Source organism: Paroedura picta, chromosome 4, assembly GCF_049243985.1.
Source record: "Paroedura picta isolate Pp20150507F chromosome 4, Ppicta_v3.0, whole genome shotgun sequence".
Classification (NCBI taxonomy): Eukaryota; Metazoa; Chordata; class Lepidosauria; order Squamata; family Gekkonidae; genus Paroedura; species Paroedura picta.
The window spans coordinates 146,299,564-146,321,594 of NC_135372.1; the positions used below are offsets into that span (position 1 = coordinate 146,299,564).

Consider the following 22,031-nt stretch of genomic DNA (forward strand, 5'->3'; position numbering starts at 1 on the left):
CTTGCCACAACAAGGCAGCGATCCTTGAAGGGGGATCAGCCTTGGTAACATTCCAAAAAACAATCAAGAACAAGAATAAGTTTTCTAGGCCTTCTTTAACAAAACAGTTTGGTACACAAAGTTTTTCTTTACAGAACAAAAATTTTAAAAAAATATTATTTCAAGCTCCTATACATCACCTGAAAGGCCTAGTGCTTTTCCCTACTTTCTTCAATTTAAGCCTAAATGTTGCAACAAGAAACTGATGGTCAGAACCACAATCGGCTCCTGGTCTTGTTTTTACTGACTATAGAACTTCTCAATTTTTGGCTGCAGAGCACATAGTCAATCTGATTTCTGTGTTGTCCGTCTGGCGTTGTTCGTGTGTAGAGTCGTCTCTAAAGAGTGTTTGCTATGACCATTGTATTCTCTTGACAAAATTCTACCAGCCTGTGCCCTGCTTCATTTTGTACACCAAGGCCAAACTTGCTTGTTATCCTGGTTATCTTTTGACTTCCTACTTTAGCATTCCAATCTTTGGGTGTTGCTTCTACAAGGTCTTGTAGGGCTTCATAGAACTGGTCAGCTGGGAGCACATGGGGAGACCTGCTGCTGCTGACCAGGTGAGGTTATTGTGGTGCTGAGTGAGGGGATTGCTGGGGGATTGCTGGGAGTATTAAAAAGGGCTGCTCTTTGCCAGAGGTGCGAGCCAAAGGGCTCTTGGCCTGTGGCTCTTAGCCTGGAGTTCGTAAACTAGCAATTAGCATCAGTAGATTATATTTTTCCTGTTCAGAAAAAACAGAATAGATCAAAGAGGTGGAGGAATGGCACTGTATGTGAGGAAAGGGCTTACCTGTGTGCTGGGAAACAAACTCTCCAAAGTGTCCTCAGTCATGCAACTTTCTGACCTTCCTGGCTGACAATTTCATTTATCAAATGGTAGAAGAACCCACAAGAGGTCCAGCCATACTGGACTTAATACTGACCAACAGGCAACAGTTGGTGGATGAGGTGAAGGACGTGGGGACCCTAGGGGGAAGCGACCATTTCCTCATAGAATTCTTTTGGAGATGGGGAGGCAAGGAAGGTCCATGTGGGAATGAATGACATGTCCCTGAATACCATTGCTCCTATTAAAAAAGACTATCAAGATCTGGGGAGGAAGCTCAAGCAAATGGGGGCACAAGTGGTATTCTCTTCAATCTTGCCTGTCAAGGGAAGAGGAATGCATCGGGAGAGGAAGATAATGGAGGTGAGTCACTGGCTGCGTAGATGGTGCCGGCAGGAGAGATTTGGTTTCTGGCACCATGGGATAGGCTTTCTTGAGGAAGGCCTACTAGCACCTGATGGACTGCACTTATCGAAACTGGGGAAGAATGTTTTTGGCAGGAACCTGGGGAGATTCATCAAGAGAACTTTAAACTAAAGCCACAAGGGGAAGGAGATGATCAACATAGGTAGTGTATGGAAGGAAAAGATCGGGGGCAGCCCAACCGGCAAGGCCAGCTCATAGGGAACAGAAAAAACAGAATAGATCGAAGAGGTGGAGGACTGGCACTGTATGTGAGGAAAGGTTTTACCTGTCAGGAAATTCTAGTGAAGGAGAGCATATCTACAGTGGAAAGCATCTGGGTGAAAATAGGCGAGGGGAAAACAAACAGTGTGGTGTTGGTGTCTGCTACCGACCGCCTGACCAACGAGAGGATGTGGATGCTGCACTTTGTGAGCAGCTTGAGAAAATATCCAAACGGCAGGACCTTGTCATCATGGGTGACTTCAATTTCCCAGATGTGTGCTGGGAAACAAACTCTGCGAAGCGTCCTCAGTCGTGCAAGTTTCTGACCTGCCTGGCTGACAATTTCATTTATCAAATGGTACATGAACCCACAAGAGGTTTAGCCATTCTGAACTTAATACTGACCAAACAGGCAAGAGTTGGTGGATGAGGTGAAGGAGGTGGGGACCCTAGGGGGAAGTGACCATGTCCGCATAGAATTCCTTTTGAGATGGGGAGCCAAGGAAGCTTGTAGCCAGACGCGGATGTTATATTTTCATAGGGAAAACTTTAATCAACTCAGAGACATGATGAGTGTCATACCATGGACGAGAATGCTGGAAGGGAAGGGAGCATGTGAAGGGTGGGCGCTACTCAAACAAGAGCTATTGCATGCTCAATTAATGACTATCCCAGAAAGATGAAAACACTGCAGGAGCTCTAAGAAGCCTATTTGGATGAACAGAGAACTTCAAGAGGAACTAAGAAAGAAAAGGAAAATGTTCAGGAAATGGAGGGAAGGACAGAGCTCTAAACAAGAGTACCTACAGGTTACTAGGCACTGTAGATCAATTATCAGAATGGCCAAAGCTGAGAGTGAGCTAAGATTGGCCAGGGAAGCCCATTGTAACAAGAAAAGATTTTTCAGTTATGTGAGCAAACGTAAAGTAAAGGAGGCAATAGGCCCACTGTTGGTTGCGGATGGACAAACTCTAACAGAGGATGCAGAGAAAGCAGAAAGGCTTAGTGCCTATTTTACATCTGTTTTTTCCCACAGGTCAAAGTGTTTAGGCACATCTAGAGATGGCCGTAGCCAAAGGATAGTGTCTGGGTGGCAGGTTAACATGGATAGAGAGGTTGTCGAGAGGCATTTAGCTGCACTGGATGAGTTCAAATCCCCTGGTCCAGATGAAATGCACCCGAGAGTACTAAAAGAGAACTTGCACAGCCCTTGTCCATCATCTTCGGGACCTCTTTAAGGACTGGAGATGTCCCGGAGGACTGGAAGAGAGCAAACGTTATTCCGATCTTCAAAAAAGGGAGGAAGGATGACCCAGGAAACTACAGACCAGTGAGTCTGACCTCTGTTGTGGGGAAGATAATGGAGCAGATATTAAAGGGAGCGATCTGCAAACATCTGGAGGACAATTTGGTGATCCAAGGAAGTCAGCATGGATTTGTCTCCAACAGGTCCTGCCAGACGAACCTGGTTTCCTTTTTTAAAAAAATAATTTTATTATTTATTATTATATAAAGCATTTACAAGAGCCTCTTGTGGCGCAGAGTGGTAAGGCAGCCGTCTGAAAGCTTTGCCCATGAGGTTGGGAGTTCAATCCCAGCAGCCGGCTCAATGTTGACTCAGCCTTCCATCCTTCCGAGGTCGGTAAAATGAGTACCCAGCTTGCTGGGGGGTAAACAGTCATGACTGGGGAAGGCACTGGCAAACCACCCCGTATTGAGTCTGCCATGAAAATGCTAGAGGGCGTCACCCCAAGGGTCAGACATGACTTGGTGCTTGCACAGGGGATACCTTTACCTTTACCTTAAAGCATTTACAGAAAAGTAAAAGAGAAAAAACGACCAGCTGATATGGTTTGCCATCTTCTTTTAACATACATATTCAGTTCCCATCACATATTAATCCTAATCTAGAAGTTTTTACCATCTTTCTTAGCGAAATAATTGTGAATACATATTAGAGTATATTCTATTATTATCTTAGGTGATATAAAGTCAGTCCCCTTCATATATTGGCCCTGACCTAAGAGTTACTGCTGCTGTCTTATTGATACATATGAAGTATAGTTTGCCTTCCTCTTTTAGCATACATATTAGCATATATATTCAATTCCCATCACATATTGATCCTGGTCTAGAAGTTATTACCATCTTTCTTAGCAGAGTAATTGTTGATACATATGAGAGTATAATCTATTATAAGAATATATTCTATTATTGTCTTAGGTAATATAAAGTCAGTTCCCTTCATATATTGGCCCTGACCTAAAAGTTACTGCTGCTGTCTTTCCCACAGGAAACCAGGAGAAAGCTCCACTGTTCATCACATCCTTCAGGTGGTCGCAGAAAGTGAAATTGTATTCTTTTCCATAATGTCGCCTGATGATTCCTGCATAGAGTATTTCTGGTTGCCTTTCTGTCAGGGCCAAAGAAGTCTCTTGCTTGATTCTTGCTTGCAGTCGCCTTTAAGTAGGCTCTGTATACTTTGTCAATCCGGATCTCTTCCTCTGGTCGCACAGAGATATCTCCTGATAGCGTCCTGCGTCCTGTCGCCTTTGAATAGACTCTATTTATTTTGTTGATCCAAATCACTTCCTGCTCTAAATAGACTTCCAGGTTTTTGGTGCTTTCCTTCCTTAAATCTGTTTTCCCAAGTTCTTTCAAGGTGCGTTTGATTTTTACGTCCCTAGCTCTCTCCCCCTCCTGTTGATTAACTTCCAGACATTGAATTCTCGTTTGAAGTATTGTTGGCTGAGTTGTGTTTTCATCAGCTGTTTTTTTTCAAACTGTCGGTTCTGTCTAAAAGCTCTTTCTTAGTCTTTTGGATTTCCTTTTCCACCTTGTTGACTGCTTTCAGTATCTTTGAGTTCCCTTTGCATAACAAATGGAAAAGCTGTGCCTTAGTTAATTTTTCCATAGTTCTAGGCAGTCACAGATTATAAACAAAAAGTCTCGTGAGGTCTCGCGGGAGCTCAAGCGATCCAAAATTATCAGTTTGTCGATCTCTGTATCAAGTCAGCGTCCCCCACTGAACTCTCTCCAACAAATCTTTAAAGTCTCTCTTTTCTTTAAGCTCTCTCTTTGTTTGATTAATGAGTGTAATTAGCTGGGTGCCTCCCACTCAACGAAAGGATTCACTTGTAAATTGGTTGAGGAGGGGGGGGGAAGAGCTTGTGGGGGAAAAAAGGAAAAACCAGAAAACTCACAGTCTTTACTGTTGCAGACTCCGGCTCCTGTCAGTCTGGTAAAAGATGATCTGGGAAGAATGTAGGGTCAGCTGGTCGTTTCAGGTTTAGAAAGTTATTTACGACAAGGGCGCCATCATGACCTTGAGCACATGCCGTGGCGATCCGGAGAACTCAGTCTCCACGGATCTGTAGGACCCTCAGGATGCCGTTCCCGGTTCCTGGGGCGACCGGCGAGCAAGATTTGCGTATCTGCTCAGGTCTGCCAGGTGCATTTGCTCCTGACCCTCAGCATGGCTTAAGAGCCCGGCTAGTACGGCGCCATCTTCAGTCGTTTGCCCTGGTTTCCTTTTTTGACCAAGTAACAGGTTTGCTGGATCGGGGAGATTCAGTTGATGTCATTTACTTGGATTTTAGTAAAGCTTTTGACAAGGTTCCCCATGATGTTCTGATGGATAAGTTGAAGGACTGCAATCTGGATTTTTAGATAGTTAAGTGGATAGGGCATTGGTTAGAGAACCGCACTCAAAGAGTTGTTGTCAATGGTGTTTCATCAGACTGGAGAGAGGTGAGTAGCGGGGTACCTCAGGGCTCAGTGCTCGGCCCGGTACTTTTTAACATATTTATTAATGATCTAGAAGAGGGGGTGGAGGGACTACTCATCAAGTTTGCAGATGACACCAAATTGGGAGGACTGGAAAATACTCCGGAAGATAGAGACAGAGTTCAATGAGATCTGAACACAATGGAAAAATGGGCAAATGAGAACAAGATGCAGTTTAATAAAGATAAGTGTAAAGTTCTGCATTTGGGTCAGAAAAATGAAAAGCATGCCTACTGGATGGGGGATACGCTTCTAGGTAACACTGTGTATGAACGAGACCTTGGGGTACTTGTGGATTGTAAACTAAACATGAGCAGGCAGTGTGATGCAGTGGTAAAAAAGGCAAATGCCATTTTGGGCTGTATCAACAGGGGCATCACATCAAAATCACAAGATGTCATAGTCCCATTGTATACGGCGCTGGTCAGACCACACCTGGAGTACTGTGTGTAGTTCTGGAGGCCTCACTTCAAGAAGGACGTCGATAAAATTGAAAGGGTACAGAGGAGAGCGACGAAGATGATCTGGGGCCAAGGGACCAAGCCCTATGAAGATAGGTTGAGGGACTTGGGAATGTTCAGCCTGGAGAAAAGGAGGTTGAGAGGGGACATGATAGCCCTCTTTAAGTATTTGAAAAGTTGTCACTTGGAGGAGGGCAGGATGCTGTTTCTGTTGACTGCAGAGGAAAAGACGTGCAGTAATGGGTTTAAACTACAACAATATAGGCTAGATATCGGGAATATTTTGTTCACAGTCAGAGTAGTTCAGCAGTGGAATAGGCTGCCTAAGGAGGTGGTGAGCTCCCCCTCACTGGCAGTCTTCAAACAAAGGTTGGATACACACTTTTCCTGGATGCTTTAGGATGCTTAGGGCTGATCCTGCGTTGAGCAGGGGGTTGGACTAGATGGCCTGTATGGTCCCTTCCAACTCTATGATTCTAACTTCATCTTCTTCAGCAGCAGTGGTTGGGGCATAGACTTGTATTGCTGTGATGTTGAATGGTTTGTCTTGGATTCGAACTGAGATCGTTCTGTCATTTCAGTGATTATATCCCAGCACTGCTTTTAGAATCATAGAATCATTGTTTTCCCCTCGCTTATTTTCACCCAGATGCTTTCCACTGTAGATATACTCTCCTCACATACAGTGCCACTCCTCCACCTCTTCGATCTATTCTGTTTTTTCTGAACATTTCATATCCATCCACTATTATATTCCAGTCATGAGAATCATTCCACCAAGTTTCTGTGATGCCTACTAGATTATAACTTTCCATCAGCATGAGATGTTCCAGCTCTTCCTTCTTATTGCCCATGCTTCGGGCGTTAGTATAAAGACATCTGAATCCTTTGACTTTTGGTTCCCTATGAGCTGGCCTTCCTGGTTGGGCTGCCCCAGATAGGTCTCCTTCCTTACACTCCCTATGTTGAACGTCTCCTTCCCTTTGTGGCTTCAGTTTAAAGCTCTCATGATGAATCTCCCCAGGTTCCTGCCAAACACATTCTTCCCGAACTTCAGTAAGTGCAGTCCATCAGGTCGATCAGGTGCTAGTAGGCCTTCCTCAAGAAAGCCTATCCCGTGGTCCCAGAAACCAAATCTCTCCTGCCGGCACCAACTACGCAGCCAGTGATTCACCTCCATTATCTTCCTCACCCGACGCATTCCTCTTCCCTTGACAGGCAAGATTGACGAGAATACCACTTGTGCCCCCATTTGCTTGAGCTTCCTCCCTAGATCTTGATAGGCTGTTGTAATGGAGCGATGGTATTCAAAGACATGTCATTCGTTCCCACATGGTCCATCACAATCCGTAGATTTGAGGAGTTTGGGCAGCCGTTCTGAAACGTCTTTAATTTTTGCCCCTGGCAAGCAACACACCTCTTGGGTTAGGGGGTCGGGCCCAGCCACATGATGATCCATTAGTCTTAGCGGGTAGTTTTCAATTACCAGTACTCTCCTTTTTCTTTTCTTCTCAACACCATTTCCTTCTATCCCTGTGGCCTCTTCATTTTGTCTTAGACTTCGTTTTGGGACCTCTTCCCTCGTTGACACTTGCACCTCCTCTGCAAGTGGCTGAAATCTATTTTGGAGCTCTAAAGGCCCCAAGAACCGTCTCCCTCTACGCCGTTGAGTCTTTTTCCTAACTGTCTGCAGAGGTTCCATAATGAGGTCAATCCACTTATCCTCTTCAGGACTGGTTGTATCCTCTTTATTCCGAGTTGCAAAGGTCTGGTCTATGAACTCCTCCCCTTTCTTAATTTGGGTCAGAGTAATAATCTTCTCTTCTAAGCCCCTAATCCTTTCCTCCAAAAGTCTTACCAGTTTATACTTGGGGCAGATGTAGTCCATCTTGTCTTCAGGGAGGAAGGCAATCATGTCACACTCCTACTCTTTTATTGATTATTTATTTATTGATTTATTTATCATGCTTCTATGCCGCCCTTCCCGGAGGCTCAGGGCGGTTTACATTATAACAGAGAACAATACATAAAACAGTCTGTAAAACATGTATAACTGCTACTCTATTTCTTCTGTGAGATTCTTGTCCACAGTAGTATACCTGATGGTCATCTGAATTAAATTCACCCATTCCTGTCCATTTTAATTCACTTATTCCTAAAATGTCGATGTTCAGTATTGTCATCACTTGTTTGACCACCTCCAGCTTGCCTTGATTCATGGATCTGACGTTCCAGGTTCCTATGGAATAGAAATCTTTACAGCACCGGACTGTACAGCCACCAGTTCTCTCCACAACTGAGCATCCTTGGCCCAGTCGCTTCATTCATTCTGGTGTTACTTGTACTAGCCGTCTGCTCATCCTCAGTAGCATATTGGATACCTTCCGACCTGAGGGGCTCATCTTCCGGTGTCATATCGTTTTGCCTTTTGGTTCTGTCCATTGGGTTTTCATGGCAAAGATACTGGAGAGGTTTGCCATTTCCTTCTCCAGTGGATCACTTTTTGTCAGATCTCTCCGCTATGACATATCTGTCTTGGGTGGCCCTGCACGGCGTAGCTCATAGCTTCACTGAGCTATGCAAGCCCCACAAGGCAGTGATCCTTGAAGGGGGTGAAGGGTGGTATATAAATATAAATCCTTATCCATGATTCCTGTATATATTTGTGAAACAGCCTGTGGAGTGGAATGTGTCCAGTTGTCCAAGTTGGAATAGGGCAATGCTGGCTGCGCCCTGATTAGCCCTGCCCCTGCAGCTCCCGTTCTCGCTCCTTGGACGCTAGCCACGTTCCTCTCAGACAAGCCAGAGACAGAGAGAGACACACAGAGCTCTGTCAGCCTGAACATAAGCCCTCATTCCCTCCTAGGGAGCTGCCCCTGCTGCAATGGAGACAGGGACAGAGAGCTGCCCCAAACTGCACACCAACCCTCCTACAATCCAGCCCTTAATTACCTGCTATGCCTTCTGCTGCGAGGCACCCTGAGACAGGCAGTGACAGGGAGCAAGAGATCTGCACCTTCTGGTGTCCCTGGGTCCTAGCGCCCATTGCATTCCTGCTTACAATGGGCTTTCTTGCTAGTATAAAATAAATAAAATACCCGAGCTGCCTCCTTAGGGAGTTATGGGGAGGCAGATGAGGAAAGAAGTCCAAGTTTGATTGCATCATAGGCAGAGAGTTCAGTAATCATGGGGACCATATGGTTTTGGATTCTGAGTATTCAGAATCCTGGCCTATTGAGGAAGGAGAACTTTCAGAGCAGCTCCAAGTCACAACTATGCAGACTAGGGTTTTTCCTCAAGAGCTGATTCACAAGCTTTTGCCAAAGATTCCTAGAATCTTGGAGATGCAAGCAACAGCTAAGGAGACTGCAGTCCACAACCCTAACTTACCAGCAGGGTCTGTCACAGCCTTGCCTAAAGAGGGTTCTTGTGTCCCACTAATACCCTTTCCTTCTGTTTTCAATAAGGTAGTGCTAGCAGAATGAGAGAGTCTGACTAGGCCCAAGTCTAATCGTCATCTGCTTATCATTAAATTTTATTCTATGTTTCCACAGATAGCTTAGTGTTTTAAGCTGCACCTGATAGGTGAGACAGTCACTAGCCTTTGTTCCACCTCTTCCTTTCTATGGAGGACAACAGTATGCTCAAAGAGTTCCTAGAGCTCTTTGTTTTCTTCCAGCAGTTCTCCGCTGATGTTGAGAAAGTGGTGCCCTTGCTGGAGGCCCCCCGCTATCTCGACTTGAGGCTTTACAGCACTGGCCGTCTGGAGAAGGTAGGGATGAGGAACGTACCTGTTAGCTTTTCCAAACAATCTTTTCTGGCCCTGCTGTCCTAGAGAGCACTTCTTGACAGGGCTGCATGTATTCTTTCTCCTCCCTGTCTCTTTAGTATTTGGAGTTGCTGGTGGCCCAGCTGTGGAATGTGGTTGAAAAGCACACTGACAAGGAAGTACTGGAGACATCTGCCAGGACACTGTCTGCCCTTTGCTGTCCGGAATTAGCCTTTTACAGCCGGGTGGATTCTGCCCGCAGCTGCTTTGTGGACCAACTTGCTGACAAATTCCAGCATGAGGCTTCTGAACTGCTCCAGGTACCAAGAGTTGCACTTGAGTGGCACTTAAGGATTCTTGGCAAAGCTAGGAAGAGCCAATTTCCAGCTCTTTGTGCAAGAATGGAAACCCTGGGGGACCATCACCATGGGGTATAGAATTGAAAAGGGTCCCTTCAGGGCTTGTCCCCACGTGGAACGGTTCCTGTTGGCAGCAGAGGATAAGACCAACAATAATAGGATTAAACTGCATGTAGAAGGGTACCAGCTAGATATCGGGGGGAAATGCACAGAGTAATTCAGCAGTGGAATGGGCTGCCTAAGATGGTGGCGAGCTCGCCCTCAGTAGCAGTTTTTATTTTACTTACATATTTATTCACATTTATATACTGCCCTCCCTGAAGGCTCCGGGCGGTTTATATAGACCTGAGAACTATACAAGAAACCATATATATAAATAACTATAACATTAATCTTACTAACTGATAATAACAGGGTACAATATTAAACAGTAATAGTACAAACAGGTTCAGGAGCAGAATGCCTTGATGGATATTGGGGGGGGGGGGCAGGGGCCCTGCAGATGTTGTTGGTTGTGCCTGGTCTCAGCCAAATGCCTGGCGGAAGAGCTCCTCCTTGCAGGCCCTGCAGAACTGTTTAAGCTCCGCCAGGGCCCTGATCTCCTCTCGGAGCTCATTCCACCAGGTAGGGTCCAGGACAGAGAAGGCTCTGGCCTGGCTGAGACCAGGCGGGCTTCTTTAGGGCCAGGGATCATTAACCGGTTGGTGGCAGCAGAGCATAGAGCTCTTTGGGGGACATAGGCAAGGAGGCGGTCCCTCAGGTACATTGGGCCCTGACTGCATATGGCCTTAAAGGTAAGTACCAGAACCTTTAGCCTGATCCAGAATTCAACTGGCAACCATTGTAGTTGGTGGAGAATAGGCTGGATGTGGGCCCTCCATGGTGTTGCTGTGAGGACTCAGGCTGCTGCATTTTGGACTAGTTGTAGTTTCCAGGTCAAAGCCAAAGGCAGGCCTGTGTATAGCAAGTTACAGAAGTCCAGTCTAGAGGTGACTGCAAACAGATACTTACCCTGGATGTGCCAGGCTGGTCCTGCACTGACTAGGAGGTTTGATTCGAAGAAGAGTTGATTTTTATACACCACTTTTCACTACCGGAAGGAGTCTCAAAATGGCTTACAATCGCCTCCCCTTCCCACAGCAGACAGCCTGTGAGGTAGGTGGAGCTGAGAGAGCTCCAGAATAGCTCTTTAAAAACCACACTATCAGGGCTGTGACAAGCCCAAGGTAACCCAGCTGGCTGCATGTGGAGGAGCAGTGAATCAAACCTGATTCATCAGATTAGAAGCCACCACACTGGCCTGCATGGCCTCTTTCAACTCTGTGATTCTATGATTCTATTGGGCCAGATGGGCCCTCACTGGTCTGGCCCAGCAGGGCTGTTCTGGTGTTCCTTTCTCTTCCTGCCTCATTACTGTTTCTTCCTGTTTAGTCCTCATTTGTGGAGGAAGATGTTTACAGTCTGGCTGCCACTCTCAGGCGCATTGCTGTCTTCCACAGGTGAGTAAAAGGTGGTGTCTCCATCCCATAGGGTTTGAAAGTCCACAAATAAGACTTGCCACATCCTATGCCTGCTGCTCTTGGGTGGGCTGAAAAGAAAGCATGACATCTCTTCTTATTGTCTTTTGTCATTGTGTGCAGTGCTCATGACCTGACGCCCTGGGGCTTATTTGCTCCCTGCACCCACCTCCTACGCCATGCAGTGGACACGGGCGAGGTCCCCAAGCAGGTACTGGGATGTTGAGAATAGGAGTGAGGTTTAAACTTGGGGGCCATTCTGATTTGCACCTTGGGGTGGTGGGTGTGTATGGTAGTGATTCTGTTGTGTGGTTGAGCAATGCCTGAGGGCCTCCCTGTTGCAGGGCCGGAGTGGGCGGTCTTGCTTCTTGACCTGTGTGTGTGCTGGAGGATATTGTTTCCCTTCTTCTCCTTTGTCTTTGCTGTAGGTTGTTATTCCTGCCATGACCTGCTCTCACTTCTCGCTCCTCTGGGAAGTGGCCCACTTGTCCAGTTCCACTTCCTCTGGGTCCCTTCCCAGCCAGGTAAGCAGTGCTATGGGATCTTTCATAGAGTTGGAAGGAACCTCCAGGGTCTTCTAGCCTAACCCTCTGCAGAATGCAGGAAATGGCCACGAGAACTAAACACCTACACAATCCTTTCTGTCCACCCACTTACAATTTGTTGTAAATATGCAGGCAAGTTCACAGAATTAGTATTTCTGTCAGATGGCTATCTAGCCTCTGCTTAAAAGCTTCCAAAGAAGAACGCACCACCTCCTGAGGAAGTCTGCTGCACTGAGGAACCACTCTTAACTGTCAGGAACCTCTTCCAGATGTTAAGTTGAAAATTCTTTTGAATACATTTCATCCCATTAATTCTAGTCCCGACCCCCTGGGGTAGCAGAAAACAATTCTGCTCCATCTTCTATGTGACAGCCCTTCAAGTACTTGAAGACAGCCCTTCAAGTACTTGAAGACAACTGAGAGCACGTGGAGAGAGCTACTGGGGAGAGTTGCTGCTGACCAGGTGAGGCTATTGTGCTGCCTGGGTGAGGTGATTGCTGGATAATTGTTGGGAGGCTTAAAAAGGACTGCTCCTCGCCAGAGGCAGAGCTCAGACAACTGAGAGCACGTGGAGAGAGCTACTGGGGAGAGTTGCTGCTGACCAGGTGAGGATATTGTGCTGCCTGGGTGAGGTGATTGCTGGGTAATTGTTGGGAGGATTAAAAAGGGCTGCTCCTCGCCAGAGGCGTGAGCCTTTGGCGTGAGCCGAAGGGCGACAAAGGGCTCTTGGCCTGGGGCTCTTGGCCTGGGGTTCTTGGCCAAGCAATTAGAATCAGTAGATTATATTTCCCTAGTACTTGCACTGCCTAGACATTACAATGGACCTCCAGGACACTCATCCCATCATCTGCAGTGAGTGTGACATGATATCCTTCCTCCTAGAAGACAAGATGGACTACAGCTCCCCCAAGTGTAAGCTGGTAAGACTTTTGGAGGAAAAGATTAGGGGATTAGAAAACAGAATTATTACTCTGACCCAAAGTAAGGAAGGGGAGGAGTTCATAGACCAGAGCCCTGCAACTTGGAATAAAGACAATACAACTAGTCCTGAAGAGGATAAGGAGATTGACCACAATAGGGAGCCTCTGCAGACAGTTCGGAAAAAGACTGAACGGCGAAGGGCGAGACAGTTCTCAGGGCCTTTGGAGCTCCAGAATAGATTTCAGGCCCTTGCAGAGGAGGTGCAAGGGTCAACAAGGGAAGAGGTCCCAAAACAAAGTCCAAGACAAAGGGAAGAGGCCACGGGGACAGAAGGAAATGGAGTTGAAAAGAAAAAAAAAAAGGAGAGTACTGGTAATTGGAGACTCCCTGCTAAGAGGAATGGATTGCCATGTGGCTGGGCCCGACCCCCTAACCCGAGAGGTGTGTTGCTTGCCAGGGGCGAAAATTAAAGATGTTCAGAACGGCTGCCCAAACTCCTCAAATCTACGGATCGCTACCCATTTGTGATGGTCCATGTGGGAACGAATGACATGTCCCTGAATACCATTGCTGCTATTAAAAAAGACTATCAAGATCTGGGGAGGAAGCTCAAGCAAATGGGGGCACAAGTGGTATTCTCTTCAGTCTTTCCTGTCAAGGGAAGAGGAATGCGTCGGGAGAGGAAGATAATGGAGGTGAATCACTGGCTGCGTAGTTGGTGCCGGCAGGAGAGATTTGGTTTCTGGGACCATGGGATAGGCTTTCTTGAGGAAGGCCTACTAGCACCTGATGGACTGCACTTATCGAAACTGGGGAAGAATGTGTTTGGCAGGAACCTGGGGAGATTCATCAGGAGAGCTTTAAACTAAAGCCACTAGGGGAAGGAGACGATCAACATAGGGAGTGTATGGAAGGAAAACTATCGGATGCAGCCCAACCGGCAAGGCCAGCTCATAGGGAACCAAAAGTAAAAGGATTCAGATGTCTTTATACTAACGCCCGAAGCATGGGCAATAAAAAGGAAGAGCTGGAACTTCTCATGCTGATGGAAAGGTATGATCTAGTAGGCATCACAGAAACTTGGTGGAATGATTCTCATGACTGGAATGTAATGGTGGATGGGCTCTCCCCTTCCTGCACCCTCCCCGACCCCCTCGCCCCAACAGTTACAGAAGCAGGGAACTACGAGCTTACAAGGAAGTCCAAAAACCAAAACCATGTGGCACACAAAGGATGGACTACGATGTCTCTATACTAATGCACAGAGTATGGGGAACAACCAGGAGGAACTAATAGTCCTAATAGAGGAAGGGGGCTATGACCTAATAGGAATATGATATGACCTGTTCAGAAAAAACAGAATAGATCGAAGAGGTGGAGGAGTGGCACTGTATGTGAGGAAAGGGCTTATCTACAGTGGAAAGCATCTGGGTGAAAATAAGCGAGAGGAAAACAAACAGTGTGGTGGTTGGTGTCTGCTACCCACCGCCTGACCAACAATAGGATGTGGATGCTGCACTTTGTGAGCAGCTTGAGAAAATATCCAAGCGGCAGGACCTAGTCATCATGGGTGACTTCAATTTCCCAGATGTGAGCTGCGAAGCGTCCTCAGTCATGCAAGTTTCTGACCTGCCTGGCTGACAATTTCATTTATCAAATGGTAGATGAACCCACAAGAGGTTCAGCCATACTGGACTTAATACTGACCAACAGGCAAGAGTTGGTGGATGAGGTGAAGGAGGTGGGGACCCTAGGGGGAAGTGACCATGTCCTCATAGAATTCCTTTTGAGATGGGGAGCCAAGGAAGCTTGTAGCCAGACGCGGATGTTGGATTTTCGTAGGGCAAACTTTAATAAACTCAGAGACATGATGAGTGTCATACCATGGACGAGAATGCTGGAAGGGAAGGGAGCATGTGAAGGGTGGGCGCTACTCAAACAGGACCTGTTGCATGCTCAATCAATGACTATCCCAGAAAGATGAAAACACTGCAGGAGCTCTAAGAAGCCTATTTGGATGAACAGAGAACTTCAAGAGGAACTAAGAAAGAAAAGGAAAATGTTCAGGAAATGGAGGGAAGGACAGAGCTCTAAAGAAGAGTACCTACAGGTTACTAGGCACTGTAGATCAATCATCAGAAAGGCCAAAGCTGAGAGTGAGCTAAGATTGGCCAGGGAAGCCCATTGTAACAAGAAAAGATTTTTCAGTTATGTGAGCAAACGTAAAGTAAAGGAGGCAATAGGCCCACTGTTGGGTGCAGATGGACAAACTCTAACGGAAGATGCAGAGAAAGCAGAAAGGCTTAGTGCCTATTTTACATCTGTTTTTTCCCACAGGTCAAAGTGTTTAGGCACCTCTAGAGATGGCCGTAGCCAAAGGATAGTGTCTGGGTGGCAGGTTAACATGGATAGAGAGGTGGTCGAGAGGCATTTAGCTGCACTGGATGAGTTCAAATCCCCTGGTCCAGATGAAATGCACCCAAGAGTACTCAAAGAACTTTCCAGAGAACTTGCGCAGCCCTTGTCCATCATCTTCGGAACCTCTTTAAGGACTGGAGATGTCCCGGAGGACTGGAAGAGAGCAAATGTTATTCCGATCTTCAAAAAAGGGAGGAAGGATGACCCAGGAAACTACAGACCAGTGAGTCTGACCTCTGTTGTGGGGAAGATAATGGAGCAGATATTAAAGGGAGCGATCTGCAAACATCTGGAGGACAATTTGGTGATCCAAGGAAGTCAGCATGGATTTGTCTCCAACAGGTCCTGCCAGACCAACCTGGTTTCCTTTTTTGACCAAGTAACAGGTTTGCTGGATCGGGGAAATTCGGTTGATGTCATTTACTTGGATTTTAGTAAAGCTTTTGACAATGTTCCCCATGATGTTCTGATGGATAAATTGAAGGACTGGGCAAAAGAACAAATGTGAACAAGATGCAATTTAATAAAGATAAGTCTAAATTCTGCATCTGGGTCAGAAAAATGAAAAGCATGCCTACTGGATGGGGGATACGCTTCTAGGTAACACTGTGTGTTAACGAGACCTTGGGGTACTTGTGGATTGTAAACTAAACATGAGCAGGCAGTGTGATGCAGCGGTAAAAAAGGCAAATGCCATTTTGGGCTGTATCAACAGGGGCATCACATCAAAATCACAAGATGTCATAGTCCCATTGTATACGGCGCTGGTCAGACCACACCTGGAGTACTGTGTGCAGTTCTGGAGGCCTCACTTCAAGAAAAACGTAGATAAAATTGAAAGGGTACAGAGGAGAGTGACGAAGATGATCTGGGGCCAAGGGACCAAGCCCCATGAAGATAAGTTGAGGGACTTGGGAATGTTCAGCCTGGAGAAAAGGAGGTTGAGAGGGGACATGATAGCCCTCTTTTTTGAAAGGTTGTCACTTGGAGGAGGGCAGGATGCTGTTTCTGTTGGCTGCAGAGCAGAGGACATGCAGTAATGGGTTTAAACTTCAAGTACAACGATATAGGCTAGATATCAGGAAAAAATTTTTCACAGTCAGAGTAGTTCAGCAGTAGAATAGGCTGCTTAAGGAGGTGGTGAGCTCCCCCTCACTGGCAGTCTTCAAACAGAGGTTGAATACACACTTTTCTTGGATGATTTAGGATGCTTAGGGCTGATCCTGCGTTGAGCAGGGGGCTGGACTAGATGGCCTTTATGGCCCCTTCCAACTCTATGATTCTATAGTCAAACCCCCTGCGCTGTGCAGGACACTCACAGCCCTATTCTGTTTCACGGATTGATAACTGGTTGACAAGGGGTGCTTATTAATGGTTCGTCATATTCTTGGAGAGGAGTGACAAGTGGAGTGCCTCAGGATCTGTTCTGGGCCCTGTGTTGTTCAATATATTCATATATCCCTTAGAAAGTACGCCTACCCTCAACCAGGCCAGGGCCTTTTCGGTCCTGGCCCCTACCTAATGGAATGAGCTCCTGGGTGAGCTGCAGGTTCTGCGGGATCTTTCAGCGTTCTGCGGGGGCCTGTAAAACGGAGCTCTTCTGTCAGGCCTATGGTTGAGGCTGGGGTCAGCGAGGTAGATCGACACCCCTCCCCGGAGTTTGAGTAGTACATTGTTAGACCTCCTTCTCCATCCCTCTAGTAATGAGGGTTGGGAGTGGGTTTTCCGCCATGTTGGGCTTTTTTGATGTCTTTTAATGGGTGTTTTAATGGGGATTTTACAAGACGCTATAATCCGTCACGAGCCGGTCAGGGTGTGGTAGGGAATAAATCTAATAATAATAATGATAATAATAATAATATATTTGGATGAAGGAATAGGGGTGCTTATTAAATTTGCATATAATATGAACGGGGAGGAGGAGTAGACACAGCAGAAGACAGAATCAGGATACAGGATGATCTTGACAGGCTGGAAAACTGAGCTAAATTGAATTTCAATAGTGATAAATATAAAGTTCTGTACTTAGGTAGGAAATATCTAATGCATTGTTATAGGATGAGGCAACCTTGTCTTGGCAGTAGCATGTTCAAAAAAGATCTAGAGGTTTTAGTAGACTATACACCAGGGGTAGTCAAACTGCGGCCCTCCAGATGTCCATGGACTCCAATTCCCAGGAGCCCCTGCCAGCATTTTCTGGCTGGGGCTCATGGGAATTGTAGTCCATGGACATCTGGAGGGCCGCAGTTTGACTACCCCTGCTATACACTAAACCTGAGACAGCAGTGTGACTTGGTTAGACCTCAGAGTATTGTGTTCAGTTTTGGGCAAACATAATTGAAGAAGGACATGGAGAAACCGGAGTGTGTCCAGAGGAGGGCATTGAAAATGATGAGGGGTTTGAGGAAAGGCTGAGGGAGCTTGGTCTGTTTCACCTAGAGAGAAGATGACTAATGGGTAATATGATAGCCATCTTTAAGTACTTGAGAGGCTGTCTCATAGAGCATAGAAGGGATTGTGTCAATGCTTGGCTCTTGTGGCCCTTTCTCACATGCCCAGGGAAATGACAGTGGTCACCTTGGGGTCCAGGTCAAACTGATCAGGGTTTGTGATTTTTGGGAAGGGGAGCATCATCTGGGCATGAAATTGGGGTCATTTTGGGTGAGCAGCTAGTTGTGAGTTTCCAGAATTGTGCAGTGTGTTGGATTAGATGATCTTGGGGGGTCCCTTCCAACTCTATGCTTCTGTGATTGTATGATTCCTGCCACCTTCTGCAGGTACAGTTGCTTGACTTGAAAGAGAAAGTGACTTCCTTTTGCTCCCTCTGCCAAAGTTGCCTTGTTGACACCGACTCCGACATCCAAGAGCAGGTGAGAGCTGTTGGCCTGACTCTTAGCAGTGGCTCCTTGTCATGCTTAGTAAATTTGGGTCGTGGGGGGAACTGGTGTTGTGAGAGTTTGTCTTCTGTTCTTCTTGGTTATCAGGATGCCTGCTGTCTCCTTTGGGGGTTTTACAGCTCCCTTAGCAACAAGGAAGGAGGAGTACTTTGAAACTTGGAAGACTATCGACTCCTTTGTGGGGTCCCTCAGGGCGCAGTTCTCTCCCCCCCCCACGCTTTTCAACATCTTTATGTGCCCTCAGGCACAGCTGGTACAGAGCCTTGGGCTGGGTTGTCATCAATATGCTGATGACCCCCACTTCTGTCTCCTCATGGACGTCTGTCCAGACTCCCCCCCCCCCCAACCATTTGCCAGATGTCTGGAAGCTGTCGCTGGATGGTTGGAGCAGAGTTGTCTGAAACTCAATCGAAGACAGAGGTCCTGCGGCTGGAAGGCAAGGGGATGGGCCAGGAAGCAAGTTTGCCTGCCCCGGCAGGGATGCAACTTAAGACTGCGCCTCAGGCCAGGGACTTGAGAGTGACCATCGATGCTTCACTAACTAGAGGCACAGGTCAAGAAGGTAGCTTGCCAGGCATTTTTTCACCTTCGCCAGGCACAGCTACTAGTCTCCTACCTATCCTCTGAACACCTGGCCACGATGATCCACGCGATGGTCACCTCCAGAATAGATTTCTGTAACTCGCTCTACACAGGCCTGCCATTGACATTGATCTGGAAATTACAGCTGGTTCAAAATGCAACTACTAGGGTCTTCACCTAATAGTTGCATTTTGAGCAGGGGGTTGGACTAGATGGCCTGTATGGCCCCTTCCAACTCTATGATTCTATGATTCACAAGGACATCTTGGAGGCCCCCTGTCCAGCCTGTGCTGAAGCAGCTGCATTGGCTGTCAGTTGCTGTCCAGGTCCAGTTCAAGGTTCTGGTTTTGACCTTTAAGGTCCTTCACCGTCTGGGACCCACATATCTATGGGACAGCCTTTCGCACTATCGTCTCCGGCCCCAGGGAAGCACGCCTGGCCTCAGCTGGGCCCAGGGCCTTTTCAGCTCTTCTGTACTCTCAGGTCGTCCGCCTCCTTTCTCCTGCATCCAACCCCGAGCTCACTTTCCATCTTTCCTTTATTTCTTCATCAATTCCAGTCCCCTCCATTGCCTCCCACCTCCCAGGTCTTAACAAGCCACCTTCCCACCCCGTCCCTTCCTCAGATGCCCAGCCGCTGCTTGCCCTGTGCACTCAGCTCGCTAGCGGGGCCAGTCTCACCCTGCCTGTGTGAACTGCTGGCAGTGCTGGCTAGGGCAGGTTGGACTTGAAGGCTGAGAGGCTATCCCTTGGTGTTCCAGCCCGCTCACTTCTTTGATGTTTGGGGAGGTGTGGCCGGGGTCATGTGGCCTGCTCTCACACTTCTGTCCTCCTTGGGGAGGTTGTCCATGTCATTGCCAGGGTGGGCTGGGGTGGAGCTTGCTGCAGCCAAGCCTCGTCAGTGGGCCCTGTTCTGGCTTGGGGGTGCTGCAGGCAGCTGCCCTGGGCTGTTGGGGTGTCTATGGATTGGTGGAGGCTTTGCTGGTATGCCAGGAAGCTGTGCCCCATTACTCCTTCCCTGTGGAGGTAGGGGTGTGGCAGTTTCCCAACAGCTCCTGGAGAAGTGTGGGATGGTCTGGAGGCATCCCAGACACTGCATTTAATTTAAGCAGTTATTAATATATTGCACTGCCTTGAGCTCTGTAAGGAAAAAGAGCAGTTAATAATTTAAATAGCATTAATTATACATACAGTTACAGAGAGGGCAGGTGAAAATGGAACCAAAATACTAGGTACTTTTAGTGATTCCTGGTCACAGCATAAATAAAAATGAGATTGACACATAAGCCGCAAAGAGTTCAGCAGCAACATCCCATGCAGTGAGAAGAAACTAAGAAGAGCCTCTCTCAATAGTTCAGCAATTTCTCCAAGGGTCCAGGTAGAGGCAGTCTTGGACCAGTAGGAAGAAGCTCCCCCTGGAAGCAGGCAGCCTCTCTTTTTTTGGAGACTCTTTGTATGAGGGGCATCTCACCTAATCCCCAATATTTGGCCCTGTATGTCTCTGAGCACTGACAATGAATGTGGAGGCTCCAAGCACTGAACAGCATTGGTTTCCTCCCACTTCCTGAACTTAGTTATAGGGGCAACATTTCAGTTGCCAGCTAGAGTAGGTGCCAATGACCTATCTTGGAGTCAGTCCTCCCCAGTCAAGGTTCTCAAGGTGCAGGAGGGAAAGCCCTCAGAACTCTGCACTTCTTAAGGGATCTGCCCCAGTCCCCCTGGTTTCCTGTAGCAGGAATACAGGTGGCTTTTGCAGCTGCCACACAATACCCCTCCCCCCTAAGATAGCCATTTAACTAATTGCACACAAAGTCCTGGAGGTAGCAGGGAACTGTCTGTGAAGTGAGATCTCTGCAGTTCCAAAGCTACAGGAGGGAGGGAAGAAGATGAGGCCATTGCGGGCCAAGAATCTGCCACAGCCGGGGCTGGGGCACACACGGGATGGGGGCTTGAGTACTGCAGCAGCAACAAGGCTGGGTGAGGTGCAGTCACACAGGGGTCTCTTCTACCGGCTCGTCCCAGTAGCGTAGTCCATGGTCCCTATGCTGTAGCTGGTCAGTGTGACAGTAGAGGGTGCAGCCATCAGAAGAGTGGTCTTGATAGGAAACCAGTCCCATGGCCCTGGTGACTATAGTGGGAATCCAGTTAGGGTCAAAATAAGGAAAATGTGCTCAAGCCTCTGCAGGATAAAACATGTTGTAAGATTGAATATTAATATTTATGCAAATTAAAATCCCAAAATATATCCTCATTAAAATCCAAGTATTTGTTGTTGATATGTGCGAAGTCGTGTCCGACCCATCGCGACCCCATGGACAATGATCCTCCAGGCCTTCCTGTCCTCTACCATTCCCCGGAGTCCATTTAAGTTTGCACCTACTGCTTCAGTGACTCCATCCATCCACCTCATTCTCTGTCGTCCCCTTCTTCTTTTGCCCTCGATCTCTCCCAGCATTAGGCTCTTCTCCAGGGAGTCCTTCCTTCTCATGAGGTGGCCAAAATATTTGAGTTTCATCTTCAGGATCTGGCTTTCTAAGGAGCAGTCAGGGCTGATCTCCTCTAGGACTGAATGGTTTGTTCGCCTTGCAGTCCAAGGGACTCGCAAGAGTCTTCTCCAGCACCAGAGTTCAAAAGCCTCAATTCTTTGACGCTCGGCCTTCCTTATGGTCCAACTTTCGCAGCCATACATTGCAACTGGGAAGACCATAGCCTTGACTAAACGCACTTTTGTTGGCAGGGTGATGTCTCTGCTTTTTAGGATGCTGTCTAGATTTGCCATAGCTTTCCTCCCCAGGAGCAAGCGTCTTTTAATTTCTTTGCTGCAGTCCCCATCTGCAGTGATCTTGGAGCCCAGGAAAATAAAATCTGTCACTATCTCCATTTCTTCCCCTTCTATTTGCCAGGAATTGAGAGGGCCGGATGCCATGATCTTTGTTTTCTTGATGTTGAGTTTCAAGCCAACTTTGGCACTCTCCTCCTTCACCCGCATCAACAGGCTCTTTAGTTCCTCTTCACTTTCTGCCATTAGAGTGGTATCATCTGCATATCTGAGGTTGTTGATATTTCTCCCTGCAATCTTGATCCCAATTTGTGACTCCTCTAATCCCGCATTTCTCATGATGTGCTCTGCATACAAGTTAAATAGGCAAGGCGACAGTATACAGCCTTGCCGAACTCCTTTCTCAATTTTGAACCAGTCAGTGATTCCATGTTCAGTTCTCACTGTTGCTTCTTGACCTGCATATAAATTTCTCAAGAGACAAATAAGATGCTCTGGTATTC

The 22,031-nt window shown here is 47.2% G+C and overlaps 1 protein-coding gene across 11 annotated transcripts in view; it reads left to right on the forward strand.

Annotated features, from left to right (window-relative positions):
* STAG3 (STAG3 cohesin complex component) overlaps positions 1-22,031 on the forward strand; it is a 101,086-nt gene that overhangs the window by 39,397 nt on the left and 39,658 nt on the right. For 8 of the 11 annotated variants that reach the window (XM_077336193.1, XM_077336190.1, XM_077336191.1 and 5 more), the window contains 6 exons: positions 9,422-9,514; positions 9,631-9,831; positions 11,302-11,369; positions 11,511-11,598; positions 11,816-11,911; positions 18,049-18,141. In XM_077336193.1, the coding sequence (XP_077192308.1) occupies positions 9,422-9,514; positions 9,631-9,831; positions 11,302-11,369; positions 11,511-11,598; positions 11,816-11,911; positions 18,049-18,141 (639 nt within the window). The remainder of the gene's footprint in view (positions 1-9,421; positions 9,515-9,630; positions 9,832-11,301; positions 11,370-11,510; positions 11,599-11,815; positions 11,912-18,048; positions 18,142-22,031) is intronic. The other 3 variants (XM_077336195.1, XM_077336199.1, XM_077336200.1) reach the window with 1 other exon arrangement.